This window comes from Chaetodon trifascialis, chromosome 9 (assembly GCF_039877785.1).
Source record: "Chaetodon trifascialis isolate fChaTrf1 chromosome 9, fChaTrf1.hap1, whole genome shotgun sequence".
Classification (NCBI taxonomy): domain Eukaryota; kingdom Metazoa; phylum Chordata; class Actinopteri; order Chaetodontiformes; family Chaetodontidae; genus Chaetodon; species Chaetodon trifascialis.
The window spans coordinates 27,878,346-27,895,231 of record NC_092064.1 but is presented as its reverse complement, the minus strand read 5'-3'; the positions used below and the strand labels follow the sequence as shown (position 1 = coordinate 27,895,231).

General features: G+C 46.4%; 3 protein-coding genes across 5 annotated transcripts; 2 read left to right on the top strand and 1 right to left on the bottom strand.

Moving 5' to 3' along the window:
• The first annotated feature begins 102 nt into the window (after nt 1-102).
• aamdc (adipogenesis associated, Mth938 domain containing) lies at nt 103-4,572 on the top strand. 2 transcript variants are annotated; one of them, XM_070970147.1, is made up of 4 exons: nt 103-376; nt 2,128-2,277; nt 2,418-2,513; nt 3,987-4,572. In XM_070970147.1, the coding sequence occupies exons 2-4, from the start codon at nt 2,146-2,148 to the stop codon at nt 4,125-4,127; spliced, it is 369 nt and encodes a 122-aa protein (XP_070826248.1). In that variant the 5' UTR covers nt 103-376; nt 2,128-2,145; the 3' UTR covers nt 4,128-4,572. The 2 variants fall into 2 exon arrangements, with proteins under 2 accessions (XP_070826248.1, XP_070826249.1); XM_070970148.1 differs by having other exon boundaries at nt 140-376; nt 2,131-2,277; nt 3,987-4,566.
• On the bottom strand, nt 4,560-13,029 carry ints4 (integrator complex subunit 4). The gene is made up of 24 exons (XM_070970138.1): nt 12,676-13,029; nt 11,736-11,930; nt 11,338-11,455; nt 11,044-11,150; nt 10,829-10,943; nt 10,486-10,571; nt 10,269-10,319; nt 10,020-10,108; nt 9,646-9,766; nt 9,222-9,293; nt 8,951-9,125; nt 8,529-8,734; nt 8,242-8,384; nt 8,023-8,138; nt 7,621-7,754; nt 7,359-7,513; nt 7,133-7,226; nt 6,925-7,005; nt 6,675-6,805; nt 6,456-6,515; nt 5,878-6,037; nt 5,614-5,757; nt 5,347-5,467; nt 4,560-5,046 (listed from the first exon to the last, which is right to left on the bottom strand). The coding sequence occupies exons 1-24, from the start codon at nt 12,727-12,729 to the stop codon at nt 4,847-4,849; spliced, it is 2,928 nt and encodes a 975-aa protein (XP_070826239.1). The 5' UTR covers nt 12,730-13,029; the 3' UTR covers nt 4,560-4,846.
• A 56-nt stretch (nt 13,030-13,085) lies between these two features.
• eif3k (eukaryotic translation initiation factor 3, subunit K) lies at nt 13,086-16,552 on the top strand. Of its 2 annotated transcripts, none has more exons than XM_070970560.1 (8): nt 13,086-13,241; nt 13,914-14,012; nt 14,119-14,239; nt 14,457-14,531; nt 15,069-15,135; nt 15,292-15,369; nt 15,669-15,794; nt 16,400-16,552. In XM_070970560.1, exons 1-8 carry the CDS (start codon nt 13,180-13,182, stop codon nt 16,429-16,431), a joined length of 660 nt encoding a protein of 219 aa, XP_070826661.1. In that variant the 5' UTR covers nt 13,086-13,179; the 3' UTR covers nt 16,432-16,552. The 2 variants fall into 2 exon arrangements, with proteins under 2 accessions (XP_070826661.1, XP_070826660.1); XM_070970559.1 differs by having other exon boundaries at nt 14,454-14,531.
• Nucleotides 16,553-16,886: the final 334 nt, after the last annotated feature.

The window sequence follows — 16,886 nt, the reverse complement described above, 5'->3', positions numbered from 1 at the left end:
CTGATGTTAATTATTCTTGCCAACATTGTCGAGGACTCCGGTTTTAGCCGGGTCGGCGTTGCGCATGCGCAGATGTGTCCGCCATTTTGGGCTGCTAGGTACGGCAACTCCATTTGGACAAACTACACGCCCAACTACTATTACCCGATTTCTTATTTAGGTACAGTAACGTAGATGCCTGTGTGTGTGTGTATGTTCACTCCCGAGTTAAAATGTGACTCCACACTAAACGAGCTGTTGAAACCAGTTAGTTTGTTAAAGTCCAGTTAGCCAAAACACTGACGCAGCAAAGTTTTCACTTCCTGTAACCAATCAGCGAGCAGCGCAGTGTTTACAGTGTTAGCGAAGAGGCTAACGGCTAACAGCTAACACACAGGTACGTAAACTTAGATTATTCTGATTATTATACAACCTTAATGACACATGAGCCGCTTCTGACACGGCACTGTCCAGATAATTTAACTTATTAATGAAAGCTATTCCTTCAGGTTTAGTCCAGTTTATTAAAAGCCATTTATTCTTTAGTTTGGATAATTTAGTGCAAATAAACTCTGAAGTGGCGCTGACAGCAGACAGAAAAGGTCATAACAAACAAAATCTAAAGAGAAATACGATATTCTTCTATTTTGTCATTCAAGCTTAAAGATAGACACATTTTATTTATTGATTTATTTATTTATTTATTTTTACATATTTTCATTTTTATCCATAAGAAAAAGTATGAAAACTTCTTTTCACACTGGACATGGACTCACCTGTCAGCTCTTTTAAATTGGTTAGAAATAAGAATGATGGATTTTAAAGGTTTTATGCAACAGGTTTTAATTGATTATGATATTGGTTTCCTCCTAATGGCTCTGTGTAATGTGTTATTATTATTGTATTCCTTTGAATAATTTAATTTTTAAAAAAGTACAACTTTAATCTCCAGCTTGTGCTGAAACCATTAGAGCGTCACAGGGTAATATCTCACTGTCCTGTTGTTGGGCAGATTACTTTATATGACAGACAGAACTGTTATAAATTAGGAGCTAACTGTATATATTTGTTCATGTTATGTATAATGTTAGTGTAAAGTCAGATGTAGTCAGGTTACCAGCTGTAACAGAGTACTGCGATGGTGGCAGAGTTTGTGTACTATTCCAGGAGTGGTTTGTGTACTGTCATTAAACTGTCCAGGATTTAAAAGAAAGTTGTTTTAGCCTCGTTAAAGGAGCTACAGCAGGTGATTTCTGTGGGTTTTCCTCCAGACTCTCATTATGTTGCTCAGCAGTGTAGATACTCATGATCTTATCCACAGCAACTTACAGTAAATCAGCACTCATTTCTGTAGTTTTCATATGTTTCTGTAAGTGAAGTAAAGGCCTGAGCGGCTTCTGACTGATCTTTACTCACATCTTGATTCTGTGGTGAGGAGACAGAAGAGCATTTTTCTGGTGTGTGTTCACAGCGAATCTGCTGTGGCTTTGAATCATATCATCACTGAAAGTTGGGTCGAGTTACTGTTTGTATGCATGAGTGAAACCGAAAAAGCGCAGTCCAGTCTTGATGTGAAGAAAGGTTAAGTAGCAGCGCAGACCTTTGCTCCATGGTTTGTTCGGCCAGTACCAAAATAGCTCCCAGTCAGCTCCTCTGAATAAGAGCAGAACTGGCAGCTAATGTTCATCTCAGCTGATCTTACTGCAAGTTAACACCTCTGCTGCTTCAACACATTTTCAGGAGAGCGTGTGTTTCTTCTTCGACCTTCTTTCCTCTTGTAAAGTGCACTGAACAACAGCGTATTAAGCAGCACAGCCTAGCTGGTTCTTGCAGAGTGGTTTACTTATGGCCAGAGCTGCTGTGGAAAAACCACCCAACACACTGACCGACGCAACGTTTAAGCCAGCGCTTTTTAGTTTCCAGCGTTTTCAGTTTGATGCAGATGATTGAAGCCGCTTGATGTGTGCTTGCTTGCATGTTTGTTTTTTTCTTTTTCCATTATAGTTCTGCAGTTTATCAGTAGACAGGGTGCGGTCTGATGAGATGTGGCTGTGGTTCAGGGTGTCGAGTTGGTTGATGGTTCGATCCCTGCATGTGTAGGCGTCCTGCACAGTCATCATTTACCTGTGTGTCCTCCTTGTCTTCCAGCAGGTCGTCTGATGTAACATGTCCTCTCCAGAGATCGCCTCTCTCTCCTGGGGCCACATGAAGGTGAAAGGATGCTCCTCCAGCTACAAGGACTGTAAGGTCTGGCCCGGAGGCAGCCGGGCCTGGGACTGGAGAGAGACTGGGACCGATGTGAGTGTTCACAATACGTATTGAACGTATGTGCAGGAGTGCAGGATGACGGAAAGACAATATGGACAAACACGCTCTTCATGGACAGGACTTAGCAGTGTCTAACAGTGCTCACACATTGCTTTGCTTTGTCACCGCAGCATTACCCAGGAGTCCAACCTGCTGATCTGGAGGAGGTGCTGAAGAAGGGAGTAGACTTGCTGGTCATTGGCAGAGGCATGAGTGAGGCCCTGCAGGTAAAACAGACCAAAGTCCAGTTTATCCAGTTTTGGCAGCGCTCACAGCCCAACACACAGTCACTGTACTGATACACGTGAAAACACACATCAGGTTGTGTCGATGTGCCTGTAGAGTAAAATGTGAACCATTGTGCTTCCTGAGGAGACAGCTGGACTGACTGAAACAGGAGAACATCTGTTCTGTTAGAGACGAAGAAAAACGTGTCTGAAACACTTCCTGTGTGCAGTCAGTCAGTCAGTCAGTCAGTCAGTCTGTCTGTCTGTCTGTCTGTCTGTCTGTCTGTCTGTCTGTCTGTCTGTCTGTCTCTCAGTCAGTCAGTCAGTCAGTCTGTCTCTCAGTCAGTCAGTCAGTCAGTCAGTCAGTCAGTCAGTCAGTCTGTCTCTCAGTCAGTCAGTCAGTCAGTCTGTCTCTCAGTCAGTCAGTCAGTCTGTCTCTCAGTCAGTCAGTCAGTCAGTCAGTCAGTCAGTCAGTCAGTCAGTCAGTCAGTCAGTCAGTCTGTCTCTCAGTCAGTCAGTCAGTCAGTCTGTCTCTCAGTCAGTCAGTCAGTCTGTCTGTCTCTCAGTCAGTCAGTCAGTCAGTCAGTCTGTCTCTCAGTCAGTCAGTCAGTCTGTCTCTCAGTCAGTCAGTCTGTCTCTCAGTCAGTCAGTCAGTCTGTCTCTCAGTCAGTCTGTCTCTCAGTCAGTCAGTCAGTCTGTCTGTCTCTCAGTCAGTCTGTCTCTCAGTCAGTCAGTCAGTCTGTCTGTCTGTCTCAGTCAGTCAGTCAGTCTGTCTGTCTCTCAGTCGGTCAGTCAGTCAGTCTGTCTGTCTCAGTCAGTCAGTCAGTCTGTCTGTCTCTCAGTCAGTCTGTCTCTCAGTCAGTCAGTCTGTCTGTCTCTCAGTCAGTCTGTCTCTCAGTCAGTCAGTCAGTCAGTCTGTCTGTCTGTCTCAGTCAGTCAGTCAGTCTGTCTGTCTCTCAGTCAGTCTGTCTCTCAGTCAGTCAGTCAGTCTGTCTGTCTCTCAGTCAGTCTGTCTCTCAGTCAGTCAGTCAGTCTGTCTGTCTGTCTCAGTCAGTCAGTCAGTCTGTCTGTCTCTCAGTCAGTCTGTCTCTCAGTCAGTCAGTCAGTCAGTCTGTCTGTCTGTCTCAGTCAGTCAGTCAGTCTGTCTGTCTCTCAGTCAGTCAGTCAGTCAGTCTGTCTCTCAGTCAGTCAGTCAGTCTGTCTGTCTCTCAGTCAGTCTGTCTGTCTCTCAGTCGGTCAGTCAGTCAGTCTGTCTCTCAGTCAGTCAGTCAGTCAGTCAGTCAGTCAGTCTGTCTGTCTGTCTGTCTCTCAGTCAGTCTGTCTGTCTGTCTCAGTCAGTCAGTCAGTCTGTCTGTCTCTCAGTCAGTCAGTCAGTCAGTCTGTCTCTCAGTCAGTCAGTCAGTCTGTCTGTCTCTCAGTCAGTCTGTCTGTCTCTCAGTCGGTCAGTCAGTCTGTGCTGTCGTCTCCTCTCAGGTTCCCTCCTCCACCCTGGACTTCGTGAAGCAGAAAGGTGTTGATGTCAAAGTCCTGCAGACAGAGAAGGCCGTTGCTGAATACAACAAACTAGCTGGCCAGGGGGCCAAGGTGGGTGGGGTCTTCCACTCCACCTGCTGAGGCTCTCACCCTCCACTTGCTGCGCCAACCCAGACGACCTCCAAGACGGGGGCCGGCTTGTAGTCACCACTGCCCCCAGTCAGCCCAGGACTGCCCAGGGTTCACTGTCAGCGCTGCAGGAGGCTCCGGCTGCTTTAGAGAGCTCACAGAAATCTTTGTAGATCTCAAACAGAATCACTTCAGAAGGCCTGAATATGTTTGATAAACAGGGTGGATTCAGCTGCTGTCAGATACATTTTGTGGATTGTAAAAGTGCACTGACCACTGATCAGCTGTCAGGTAAAGACAGCTCACAGGTGGTGTTGTTGATTAAAGGGAAGGAATGAATGAATGAATGAATGAATGAATGAATGAATGAGTTTAAAGCACATTTTTCATGAGATGAAAATGGATTTCTGCTTGTTTGCTGCACCAAATAAAAAGAAAATGAATCATCTCCATCACGAGTCTTTATGAGAAAAAACTGCTGATACAAAAATATTCCACCTACAAGCGACACACTGCAGCTGAAAACACACTCCTGTGCCTCCTGTGAGTTTACCATAAATTACTCCTCTGCTTTCCAATTTTTAAAAATGAATCTGCTGTGAAGAGAAAGCAGAAATGGTTTTGAATTTATTGAAAATGTAGCTAACGCTAAAGAAGCGAACATGGCCGACGATGAGTCAGCATCCTGTGGAGTCAAAGTCTTGTCCGTCTTTGGTGTGTTAGGACTCCTGTTAGCGCCGCGCAGGTTTGGGCATGATGTAGACTTTGACGGGCTTGCTGAACGGAATGATCCCCTCCACGGCGGCCTCTGGTGGCGGGAGGCTGTCGATGCTGTCGCTCCACCCCAGTTTGGACGCCGAGGGAGAGGAGGAGAGGGAGGTTGAGGAGGAGCTGTAGGCCAGCAGGAGGCGCACCTCAATCTGAGACGGCTCTGGAGGAGAAAGACGGAGACGATTGAAACAGTTGGTGAAGGAAACAGGAAACTGAATATGATGAAGGGGAAGATTGGGGGGTGTATCTCCCACTCAGATCACGATCACAAACAAATCATTTATTAAATTGATTTGAATGACAGCTGAACTGATTTCTTCTTTCCGAATTTCATGCAGATTTTGAGTTGGATCAGTCGTTTATTGAAGCAGCAGAAAGTCTGACACACTTATTACAAGCAGATGGAGGTGAAAACGTGTGTGTGTGTGTGTGTGTGTGTGTGTGTGTGTGAGACACCGACCTGTCCACGCGGTGTGTGACAGGTAAACCTGTGTGATGAGTCTGTGTCTGTCGGGTCCGGGCTTCCTGAAGTCTCCAGGTTTAGGATGGATCACATGACTCTGGCCGTCTGGATACAGAACCTGCAGAGACAGAAGGAGACAAAGCAAGTTTTCAAATGCATCACAAGCTTTTTATCCCCTTCAGAGTCTCCGACCGCTCGTTTCAGGACTGAAAAAACATCAAGTGAGAAGCTGAGTTCAGTCATTCCATCACACATCAGACTGACCTGCACTTTCACAGTGTTCTGGGGGTCCTGGACATGCTCCAGCGTTGCATCAATGTCTAGCGCCACCACCAGGCCAGACGTGAACCTCAGTGGGTTGTCAGACTCCCCTGTTGGCTCTATGATGGTGGCCGTCGCCTGATGGATCTGGCGACCGGCAGGAAGACAGAAAAAGCATTCTGCTTATCAAGCCGCACATCACACACACACTGACTGAGAGCGAACAGGAAGTTCATGTGTGGGTCACCCTTCCTTCCTCCATGATACCTGTTCAGGTAGTCTGAGCTGCAGCAGGCCGCTCTGTCTCAGCGTCGTCTGCAGGATCTTCACCAGCTCCACTGGTTTGCAGGATGACAGCCGGGGCATCAGCTCCAACAGCTTATCCACAAAACTGTCCTGGAGGTGGGGCAGCTCTTTCAGAAAGAGTCTGGGGGTCGTAGGAGGAGTGAGAGGAGAGGAGAGGAGAGCAGAGACTTAGACCCAAATTCTACCACACAAAACTCCACCATGCAAACTGGTCTTTAAAACACGTGGAGATAAAAAACAGCATTTCAAGAATATGCACGACACTTCCTCAGGCAGCAGATGGCGTCCTCAACACTCGTCCTCAGTCACAGTGACTGGACACCATCCCTGCAGCTCATTAGCCTCCATTCATGTTTAACCAACATGTCAAACATTTACAAAATACGAGTTCAGGAGGAAGACAAGCTCCTAAATGGCCGGTCTGCCTCAGTCGTGCCACTGTCTGTATCTCCAGGACTCCACAGAGCTCCACAATGTCCCCTGAGTCCAAACTAAACATGGACAAGCAGCAAAACTGTGGACACAGATGAAGACTTTACCTCTGAAAAGACTCAATGTCCTGCAAAAACTTCTCACAGCTGCTGATGAGAGGATCCAACCTGAGGAGAAATGACCAACTGAAACATCTGCATACAGATGTATTCCACATGAAGTCTGAAATGTATACGGTGTGTGTGTGTGTGTGTGTGTGTGTGTGTGTGTGTGTGTGTGTGTGTGTGTGTGTGTGTGTGTGTGTGTGTGAGAGAGAGTTTACTGACCCTTGCCTGGTGCGAGCGGTCAGGATGAGCTGCAGAGCTTTGGCCTGCAGGCGGACGTGATGTATCGTGGCCACCTGTCTGCTGTCCAGACCGCTGTATAAGAACTCCAGCTTGTAGGTTTCCTCCAATATCTGCAAACACAAGTACACACACACATTTCATTAGACAAAAGCCACCCAGCTGTGGTAATGCTGACGTGTGTATGTGTGTGTGTGTGTGTGTGTGTGTGTGTGTGTGTGTGTGCGCTGACCTGCTGAGCTGCTGCTGTGGCCGTGACGTTTTGTTTGAGGCAGAGTGGGACGGCCATGTTCCACAGCTTCTCCTGCAGAGCCTGAGGAAACACGGCGTGACGCCAATGATATCTTCACCCCCAAAAGTCTTCACACAATAAACAAGAAACATAAGGCTTCCAGACAAATACCAGTGTGAGCATTACAGACAAAGTCTCACACACACACCTTCATGAGCAGCAGCTGGCAGCGCAGGTATGTAGCACAGAAGTCAGCAGCTCCAGCAAGTTCTGTCTGCAGCTCGCCCAGCCTCCGCAGGTCTCTGACGGACGGACAGACAGAGGAAATACATGAACACACTCCTCTTCATCCCTCCACCGAAGAGACGCTGCTGAAACACTTCACCATTTCAGCAGAGAAGCATCAGAAAACAAGCTCCAAACTCTGCCTGTACCGTATGGTGAAGTCCAGCAGGTCCTGGGCTCCAGGTGCTTCCAGGTTCTGGATGGTGCTGACCCTGTTAAGACTCTGCTGGAGGAAGAGCGGAGCGGATTCCAAAGACCCTGAACCACAACGCGAGTCCACCAAGTCCAGACCGCTGCCAGGCAACTGAGAGACAAGAGGACAGTGAGAGGAGAGACAGCGAGTGTGGACTGACTGTATTCTTTCTGTCTCCATTCTTATTGATGACTGTACTGCAGTGTTTCAGGTCTCACTCTTAGCGGAGGTACGAGGTGGGACAGACTGTCCCTCAGGTAGGCGTAGTGTCTGAAGGTGTGGTCGGAAAACAGCGCTGGCATGGTGGGACACGACTTGGCAGCGTTGAACACCAACACCAGCACAGCGATGTCTGAGACGAGCGAGTCAAGAAACACATGGTTCACACGTCCAGAGCGGCAGGTAAACGTCTCTGTGTCCGTCTGTCTCTAAGACACTAAATGGAAAAAGTCAGTGTGGCTGTAAGATGCTGCTTGTTCACTACAGGTTTCAACTAAAAATGTTGAATTAGGAAAAGAAAAGCTGCACAAGCAGATGGCAGATTTGAAGTGGACAGCTGACGTGGAGACTTTCACTTGTCTGACGGCTCGTCTGCATTAAAGCAGGTGTGTGAAGGATACAGGCCGGGTCGTCCATGTCCGGCTCCGGGGTGTCGAAATACGGGTGCGTGCTGAGCAACTCAGGAACCAGCGGCAACACCAGCGTTGGGTGACGGGAACCCAGAAACTTCAGACACCTGAGGGGAGGAAGAAAACACAGTCAGTCACCAGATCATCAACAGTTTCATTGTTTTTTTCATGTAAATGTCCTCACTGTCTTACGCGGGGACACAGTCTTACTTCCAGACGGAGTTGCGGTCGGTGGGATACTTGTTGAGGTTCTTCAGCAGCTCCAGCAGAGCCAGCTGGATACACTCTTTAGTGGAGACGTTGGTGTAACAGATGAGTTCATGGAGAGCTTCTCTGATGTCACGAGACGAGTCCTGGAGATGGACAGTGACCTCATCAGTGTGTGTGTGTATCAATACTGAGCATTAAGTAAACTGTGTGTGTGTGTGTGTGTGTGTGTGTGTGTGTGTGTGTGTGTGTGTGTGTGTGTGTGTGTGTGTGTGTGCGCGCACGCATACCTCCAGCACAGCCAGCACCGTGTCCAGCTGGTCTTCTCTGAGCGTTATATGGGTGGAGATTTCTCTCAGCACGTGGATGGACTGCAGCCTCACTTCCTCGATCTCGTCGTTGAACATGTCGACCAGGAAGTCCAGACACTTTTCGGCAAAGCTGGGAGACGACCGAGCCAGCTGGCACAACGCCTCCACCGCTGCGATACGGACCTCTGGAGTAGTGAAGACGAAGAGAGCGTGAGTGTGAAAAGCACTCAAGTCAAAGAGCATTTAATGTGTGAAATGAATAAAATGACCATGACCACAAACAATGCCCCATGAGGCCTCAGATACAAACCGTCTATTGCTACCACTGCTACCATAACTCACTGTTATATATCTAAACACTTCATCATCTGGACGGACATACTGCACCATGTTTCACATACCAAACATCTCGTCCTCCAGGCCGTGAACGAAGGCACCGCAGGCCCCCGAGGCGATCAGGTTGACCGTGTTTGTATCCAGTTTCTCCTTGGGCGCGTCGTCGGCCCACTTCCTGCCAGAGGAGAACTCTCCAGAAGCAAAGAGGTCCTTGGCCCGTTCGTGGGCCGTACGCTTCCTCTGGACGCAGAGAAGAGGAGGAGGAGAAGGCAGTGAGTGGAGGCGTGCTGGGTGTTATAGTCTCTCATTTCAGTAAAAAGAGCTTTGATCGCTCACCCTGAGATCTGACATCAGCTTCTTATCCAGAGTTTGTTCCAGAAAGTGAGGGCTGACCTGCAGCATCGAACCCTGAACACAAGGAAACATTCGACAGGCTTCACTTTTCAACGTCGTCTTCGTGCCTCAATCAAAAGCTCTTTTCAGACATGGAGTGCAGATCAGTGAAAGGTCTCACAGGAGGCTCATTCACGTCACCCCATCGTGGGCCAAATATGCACCAAAAGTGTGGTTATTCAACTTCAACCTTGTGCTGCTGTAGTCAGTGTGTTAATCTGACAGCCTTCAATTCTGACTTGTTCCAGGTTCAAGAGACAAATTGCCTTAAAATGGGTAAAAAAATGTATGAATGTCACACTCTTTGTTGTTCTTATGTCAGTATTTACAGGCGTGAAACTAACTGAATACTGTCCTGCTCCCTCACCAGTGTTTTGGCCGCCTGTACCCGGACCATCCAGGACCCATCGCTGACCATGTGACTGATCTTCCCAAATGCATCGTCAACCAGTCGGATCTCCTCATTGGACGACGGGATGGGCACAATGCTGATTGGACAGACAGAACAGTGAACTACACGCCAGGCAAGGCCGCTAGAAACTGGTGCATCCAATCAGTGAGTAAACGGCTGCATGGAAATCTAAAATGTCAAGTTATTTTGGTAAATTCAGCCTCAAGCAACTAACTCACCAACTCTCTTTATTATCTATTTATTACACCTGCTGTCAGGGCATTGAGGCCGATAATGTAGATCAGACAGTGGAGCGAACGCTGTCAGTCTGAATGTTAGCGTCTACTCACCTCTCTGGGTACAGCTGGCTGAGCACCCAAACCATCTGCACCGCTGCAGAGCGGACCTGCTCGTAATCATCCGACAGCAGCCTGCAGGCCTGCAAACACACACGCACATTGTTAATTGTGATTTTATTATCATTACTTTAGAGAAATGTGTCTTGAAACAGACTTCAACAGTCTACATGTCACCTGTGAAGAAGGTCCGTTAACTACAGGATTCTTCTATAACTCAGTAAAGACAAACAAACATGTCACCTGGTCATAAATGATCTCATGAATCTTCATTCCTCTCTCATGCAGCTGCAGCTGGAAAACAAACAGCAGCACACAGAACGAGCAGCATTACATCAAAAGAATCATGACTGAAACAAAGGTGGGCTGAGGATTGAAATTCTATTCTGTGGGGTCCATCAATAAATGAATGAGGTGCTGGTTGAGTGTTTGGCGGCTGCAGGTGTTGGCGGAGTCTCACCATAGCTTTGAGGGCTGCAGTCCGGACTCTGGGGTCCTGGTCCCCAAAGTAGTCGCTGATGATATTCTGGACATCCCTCACTCCTCCTGGAGCAGCAACACAACAAATCACACAACAGCTCAAACTTCATTTCATTTAAGTTCTGGGTAAAATGGCAAACATTTTCAAGTCTAAAGTAATATTTCAAATCACTTCTGCCACAAAAAAAACAAAAGGATACACGTTCATCAGGACTCTTTTTAAAATATCCCCAGAATCAGTTTAAGTTCCTCTAACGAGGCACTGAGGACAAATGATCCAGAATAAGAGCTGGTTCAGCCCTCTAAATATATGGAGTACAAACCTAATGACGTGCTCAGTCCCTCGCTATCTTTGGTCAGAGGAGCGTCCACCATGCCGAGACATCCCAGCAGCTGCAGACACTTGTTCCTCACCCCGAAATACGTATCAGACAGGTGCTGCGAGGAAGAAAGAGAAAAACACAGAAGAGTTTTCGCATCAACACAAAGCAGAATGTTTTTCCAACAAACGCCACAGAGCGTGCGGCCTGCGTGTCACCTTGCAGGCCACATCTATGAGCCTCTGTCTGACCGCCGGACTCTCGGGTAGTTGTGTACCAATGACCAGCAGGGTGTCCAGCAGCTGGGCAAGGACCTGATGGGACTCTGCAGGCACAGAGAGGAAGCGAACGGACACTTTACTATCATCTCATTTTATGTTGATGTTTAAATGAGTGTTTTTAGTTCTTCATAACAAAAAAAAAAATCAGGAAATGAAGGAATGACAGAGAGTATAATGTGCATTTGTGTAAAGAAGTGAATAAAAAGATTAAGATGTATAAATATGTCTTACTCTCGTTGCTGAGGGTGTTGATGGCATCGTCTACAATGCAGTCGGGGCTGAAACCCTGCGTTTTAGACAGCAGACCCAGCAGAGAGGCGATCTTCAGCCGCACAGAGTTGTCTGTCTCCTGGGAGAGGACACCAGCAGCAGCAGTGTCACATGTTTTTTGTCTGTCTTCGTCTTAGACTCAACCATATGAACATTACGACACTTACGAAACTGTGCTTCCAGCTGCAGAGATCTTTCATGCAAAATACAAATTTCCATAAAAGGCACCACTGACGATGGGTGAGGACAGCAGAGGGACTTAAGTACAGTTGTGCAGAGGTGATCTTTATTATTTTAAGCTCTTAATAAAGTAGCAGATTCTTCACAGATCTTCCTGGTTACGGCTCATGTTTCCTTACCTTGTAGTAGTGCTCCAACAGGATCCTGACCACCCCCTCCACGCTCTCCGTCTCCACAGGCTTGCGTGCAAACTGCAGCAGGTACTGCAGGGCGTCAGTGGAGTTGGTGGCCTTACAGAGGTCAATGTGCAGAGCCGCAGACTTACTGGGTTTGGACAGACGCAGCTTTTTGGCTGGAGTTTCTTCATGGGGAATCTGCCAGCATAAAACATCCGAAACTGAAATCGGTCTCTACACAAAGCAAGCTGCATCCTGGTCTCCCCTCACAGTGTGTCATTTCTGCTTTTCTGTGGAGAGTCTGTCGTCTGTATATTCTACTCTTTGATTCTCTGACCCATCACTGCTTCATACAGCTTCCTTGTAAAAATAGCATTTGCACAAATTTGGCTTTGTTCAACATTTATTCTCAGCTTAAGTCCAATATTAACATCAGAGAGAAGAAGAGGTGACAGCTATACATCATGCATAGGTTTGATATGTGATGACAGCACTGAGAAAACATGGTGTAATAAAGATACACCATCTCATGACCACACAAAGACAAGTTCAATTCACACAACGTGCAGCTTCTCAAATTCATCCCAGAGCACTAACCTAACAAAGTCTTTCTGCCAAAACCTTTGGCACCTTAAAATAATATCAAGCTCACTGTAATGTCATGAAATCCGCTGACAAGACTCTAAAACAAACACCGGAAGGTTGAGTATTAATATAAAGCAGATACTTCAATCCTTTGTTTTAAAGTGACTGTACTATAAACTAAAAAGGTCAAATCAGATAACATATTTATGTGAAGCAGCAGATCAGTTAAGGTTGGGTTAAGTTAGTTAGCCGCTTAGCATTAGCTAATGAGCTAGTTAGCTCTCAAGCACAATTATCAGCTTTCGTCTTTGGTCACGAGTCTACGGCGAGCAGCGAGAAAAGTGTTTCGTGTGCTTACCTGCACAACTTTGGAAAATTCCTCATAAACTCGCTTTTTCAGATGTGCTGCCATGTTTAGGGAAAGATTGTTAGTCAAGCTTTCCTATTGAGCAGTAATTTACTGTTGTCCCTTCATCCGTCCCGTAGCTACGGTCACAAAACAAAACGCGCTTCTTAAATTACGCTGTTCCTGACGTATCCGTAAACAGCGTTTTATTGTAGTTACATATTCATACATAGAAGCAGTATGAACGCAGGTATTAAAGGTACTATGAGCTGTCCGCGTCTAACCATTTAAAGGATTAGTTTACGTGTTTTTTTATTCTGTTTTCGCAAACGACGGTTCATACTCGTACTACGGTCCGTCGATTATGTGTGTCCGTGTATTTTCCGGCTCGCTTGTGCGTCTTTCTTTCCGTTCCGACCTTTTTCTCCCTCCGCCCCGGTAACTCTTCCACTCTGCGGCCCACGTGTGGGTTTAATTCAATTTTCGCCTTAAATTCACCGTAAAAGTCTGGACCAAATGGCGTCGTCGTTCGAGCAGATGAGGGCGAACGTGGGTAAGCTCCTACGAGGAATCGATAGGTATGGATAAACGATCTCAACAAATTGATAACTTGGCGAACAAGCTAACGATAGCATAGCCTGGTTGCTAACGTTTTAAGCTAACATTTGCTGAGTTAAATCAGTGGCGGTAAGCCTGTTCACAGAGGCTGTCTTCATGATTCAGTTCAGGATTTCCGTTTCTCCATCTAATGCCAGTGTGTACACTGTATTTATTATTAATTAACTTTAAACAAACATTAAGGCTGAACTCAGTGTCAGGTTTTCTCAGCAGCTGATGTTAGCTAGCTCCTCTCGACTGAACTACAAACGTTTCCCCTTTAAAGATCGCGTATTGGGAGTTATTTGCTGCTTTGCCATCATAACATCTACTCATATTAAAGATCCATGTGGTCTGTTGGTTAGATTAGAATAAGTCATTGACATGGAAATGTTGTGTTGAAAGCTGTTTATTGACATTAGCCCGAATATGCTAATTCTGGTTATTGCAGACAAAAGAAAACATTAGTTAACTTACTCAGGACAGCATTACTTTAGTCCTTTATGATATATATAACTCCATAAGTGACCAACAAAGATGAAATATAAATCATTGTCAGTTTCCTTTTTACTGCTGCTTTGCATTATTATTTGTAGAATAAGTAGATATTCATGAAGCCATCTGCACTGCTCATGGATGATGATCTCTCACAGGTACAACCCAGAAAACCTTGCAACGTTGGAGCGCTATGTGGAGACACAAGCTCGAGAAAACGCCTACGACCTGGAGGCCAACCTGGCTGTCCTGAAGCTGTAAGTTAGTGTTACTGCGTGGGGACAATGTTGGATTCAAAACAGTTATCGTAACATTCAGTTAGGAAAAAGAAATTTCTCTCTAAGGGTCCATTCATCCCTACAGGTACCAGTTCAACCCCGCCTACTTCCAGACTCAAGTGACCTCACAGATTCTGCTGAAGGCTCTGACCAACCTGCCGCACACCGACTTCACTCTGTGCAAGTGCATGATCGACCAGACTCACGTATCCTTCTGGTGCTGTTTTCAGGCTCCGTGTAAAGACCCTCAGTGTCATTTTGTTTGTTTGTTTATTTATTTATTCAGTGAGCCTTATTTAGTGACATTGAGAGTCCTCCTTGCTGTGCGTCTACATAGAAATGTGTAAATAGATTCAGGGTGGGAGGGGGGAGGGGGGCTCTTTCTTGGGGTTGGGGGGCATTTCCTTGACTACTGTGTCGCAGCAAGAGGAGCGCCCCATCAGACAGATCCTCTACCTGGGGAACCTGCTGGAGACATGCCACTTCCAGAGCTTCTGGGTACGACAGACACACGCACGCACACTCACACACACACACACACACACACACACACACACACACACACACACGCACACACACACACACATTGTTCCATTGTTCCATTGTTCATCCTCTGGGTCATTTGTTCATCTTTTATACGTAGATGTATTTTTCTGCTAAACCCAATAACCCGAGTCGATGTTCCTCCCTCCATGGCTGCGAAGCTGCCACCAAAGAAAGGATGTCTCTTAGTTTCCTCCACCTAAAACCTGATGAAGCAGAACTGTCTCAGCTGTCCAGTTCATTGTTGTTTTCCGCGTAAAGTTTTCTTGATCCCAGAAATAAGTCAGGCTTTATGCTGACTAATCCATTGATCCAGAGCTGACTAATCCAATGTTAGATTCCACTCCTGCCGACTGGCTCAGCACGCTCCTCGTTTCCTTGTTGTGACATCTTTGTCCTTGTTTTGATCCCTTCTGCTCTTTTCCAGACTTGCGAAAGTGTTTGTCCACTCGATATCGTTCGCTCATGTTCTCCTTCTTGTCTCCCCGACAGACGAGTCTTGAGGAGAACAGAGAGCTCATCGACGGCATCACCGGTTTCGAGGACTCCGTTCGCAAGTGTGAGTTTCATTTTCTTCCTCAGCACAGTGGACGTTAAGGTCTGACAGTAAATACAAGCAGGTGACGTCATCGAGCGGTCTGTGGAGGATCACGGCCAAAATGAAAAGATGTGTAAACATTATGAACATCGTCTGTTAATTCCTCTTCCTCTTCAGTCATCTGCCATGTAGTGGGCATCACCTACCAGACCATCGAGCACCGGCTATTGGCTGAGATGCTGGGAGACCCGCTGGGTAAGAAAAACCCACCGAATCTTTAATGATCTGCAAGTTAAAGCAAATCTGTAGACGATAAAATACCTCTGTGACGCAAAACATGATAACTCAGCAGTGATAGAAGCTCTGAGTTTCATAGACAACAAGTTCTGATGCAGCTTTAAAGTTCCAGTAATCAACATGAAAAGCAAACGTGACTGAACGTCCAGCTTCAAGTCTGTCTGTCTGTCTGTCTGTCTGTCTGTCTGTCTGTCTGTCTGTCTGTCTGTCTGTCTGTCTGTCTGTCTGTCTGTCTGTCCGTCCGTCTGTCCGTCCAGACACGCAGGTGAAGGTTTGGATGAACAAGTACGGCTGGACGGAGAACGAGGAAGGACAGATCTTTATCTTCAACCAGGAGGAGAGCGTCAAGCCCAAGAACATCGTGGAGAAGATCGACTTTGAGAGTGAGTGCTGATGAATGCACGAGGAAATGATCTTCACACTGCATTTTAGCACCAGTTCAACCTGTGACTGGCTGCACTGGTCACGCCTGATGGAGACGAGCTGCGTTCAGTGCTGCGTTCACTGCACGTCCAGCACTCCTGCCTTCATTTAACCCTGGGCAGAATGACGTTCCTCACTTAGATTCGATGTTTTTAGGAGCTTTTTTAAAGGTTTTTTATGAGAGTTTTAGGATTTTCTTTATAGATTTTCTCTGAATCTCGATTTTTAACTGAGGGTTTGCTCCTTTTGTCTCCTTCCTGTCATTTTAAGTTGATTGCTTTTCAACTGTTAGCCTAACAAAACAAGCAATTTTCACATTTGTCACTTCGGGCTCTGATAACTTGTGATGGTTCCAGTATTCTTTACCATGTTTTAACTGAGCGCGTATTAGATTATATGAAGAAGCACATTCACGTCCCTTTGAGCTGAGGCGGGCTCGAGCTCAGTCTGCGTCACACAGAAGGAAGTGAAGCGTATCATGTCTCAGCTTTTATTTGTGTCCATGGTGATAAATACCTGCAGGGGAAACTAAAGCTCGATGTTCTTCCTGTTTTTCTCTTCGCAGGTGTTTCCAGCATCATGGCCACATCTCAGTGATGCAAACACACACACACACACACACACACACACACACACACACACCAACAGTGACAAATTCAAGCAGGTCATTTGTTTTCATAATCACTTTTTTCTCAATAAAAGTAATTTATCATTTCCAGCCCGTGTCTGAGTTCTTCATGCTGCTCTCTGAACATTTTGAAGACTTCGTCTGCTGCTTGGTTTCCAGGAAGTTTTATCAGAACACACACTGTTGATCCCGATGGCATCAGGGCGTCACACACTCATTACGCAAAGTAAATCCAGACATGAACTGCTGCTTAGTCATCCTGTTGTGAGCTCCTGTGTTTTCCTGCATGTGTAATTCTTCATAGATGATGGGTGGATGATTTCACGCCGCCCTGCAGGATTCAGAGCGCCGATAACATGTTGATGGAGGTGATTTTGCTGCTGAATATGAAACACCTCAATATTCTAACCTTCACAATGATCAG

Bases quoted from the DNA above. Each gene is read 5' to 3' on its own strand.
- aamdc (XM_070970147.1), top strand. From the start codon at position 2,146: ATGTCCTCTCCAGAGATCGCCTCTCTCTCCTGGGGCCACATGAAGGTG. The intron at 2,278-2,417 runs GTGAGTGTTCAC...TTGTCACCGCAG, and splicing joins GGAGAGAGACTGGGACCGAT to CATTACCCAGGAGTCCAACC. The intron at 2,514-3,986 runs GTAAAACAGACC...GTCTCCTCTCAG, and splicing joins GCATGAGTGAGGCCCTGCAG to GTTCCCTCCTCCACCCTGGA.
- ints4 (XM_070970138.1), bottom strand. From the start codon at position 12,729: ATGGCAGCACATCTGAAAAAGCGAGTTTATGAGGAATTTTCCAAAGTT. The intron at 11,151-11,337 runs GTAAGACATATT...CTGTGCCTGCAG, and splicing joins CAACACCCTCAGCAACGAGA to AGTCCCATCAGGTCCTTGCC. The intron at 8,735-8,950 runs GTATGTGAAACA...TCACTACTCCAG, and splicing joins CCTGGAGGACGAGATGTTTG to AGGTCCGTATCGCAGCGGTG.
- eif3k (XM_070970559.1), top strand. From the start codon at position 13,180: ATGGCGTCGTCGTTCGAGCAGATGAGGGCGAACGTGGGTAAGCTCCTA. The intron at 13,242-13,913 runs GTATGGATAAAC...GATCTCTCACAG, and splicing joins CTCCTACGAGGAATCGATAG to GTACAACCCAGAAAACCTTG. The intron at 15,370-15,668 runs GTAAGAAAAACC...CTGTCCGTCCAG, and splicing joins GATGCTGGGAGACCCGCTGG to ACACGCAGGTGAAGGTTTGG.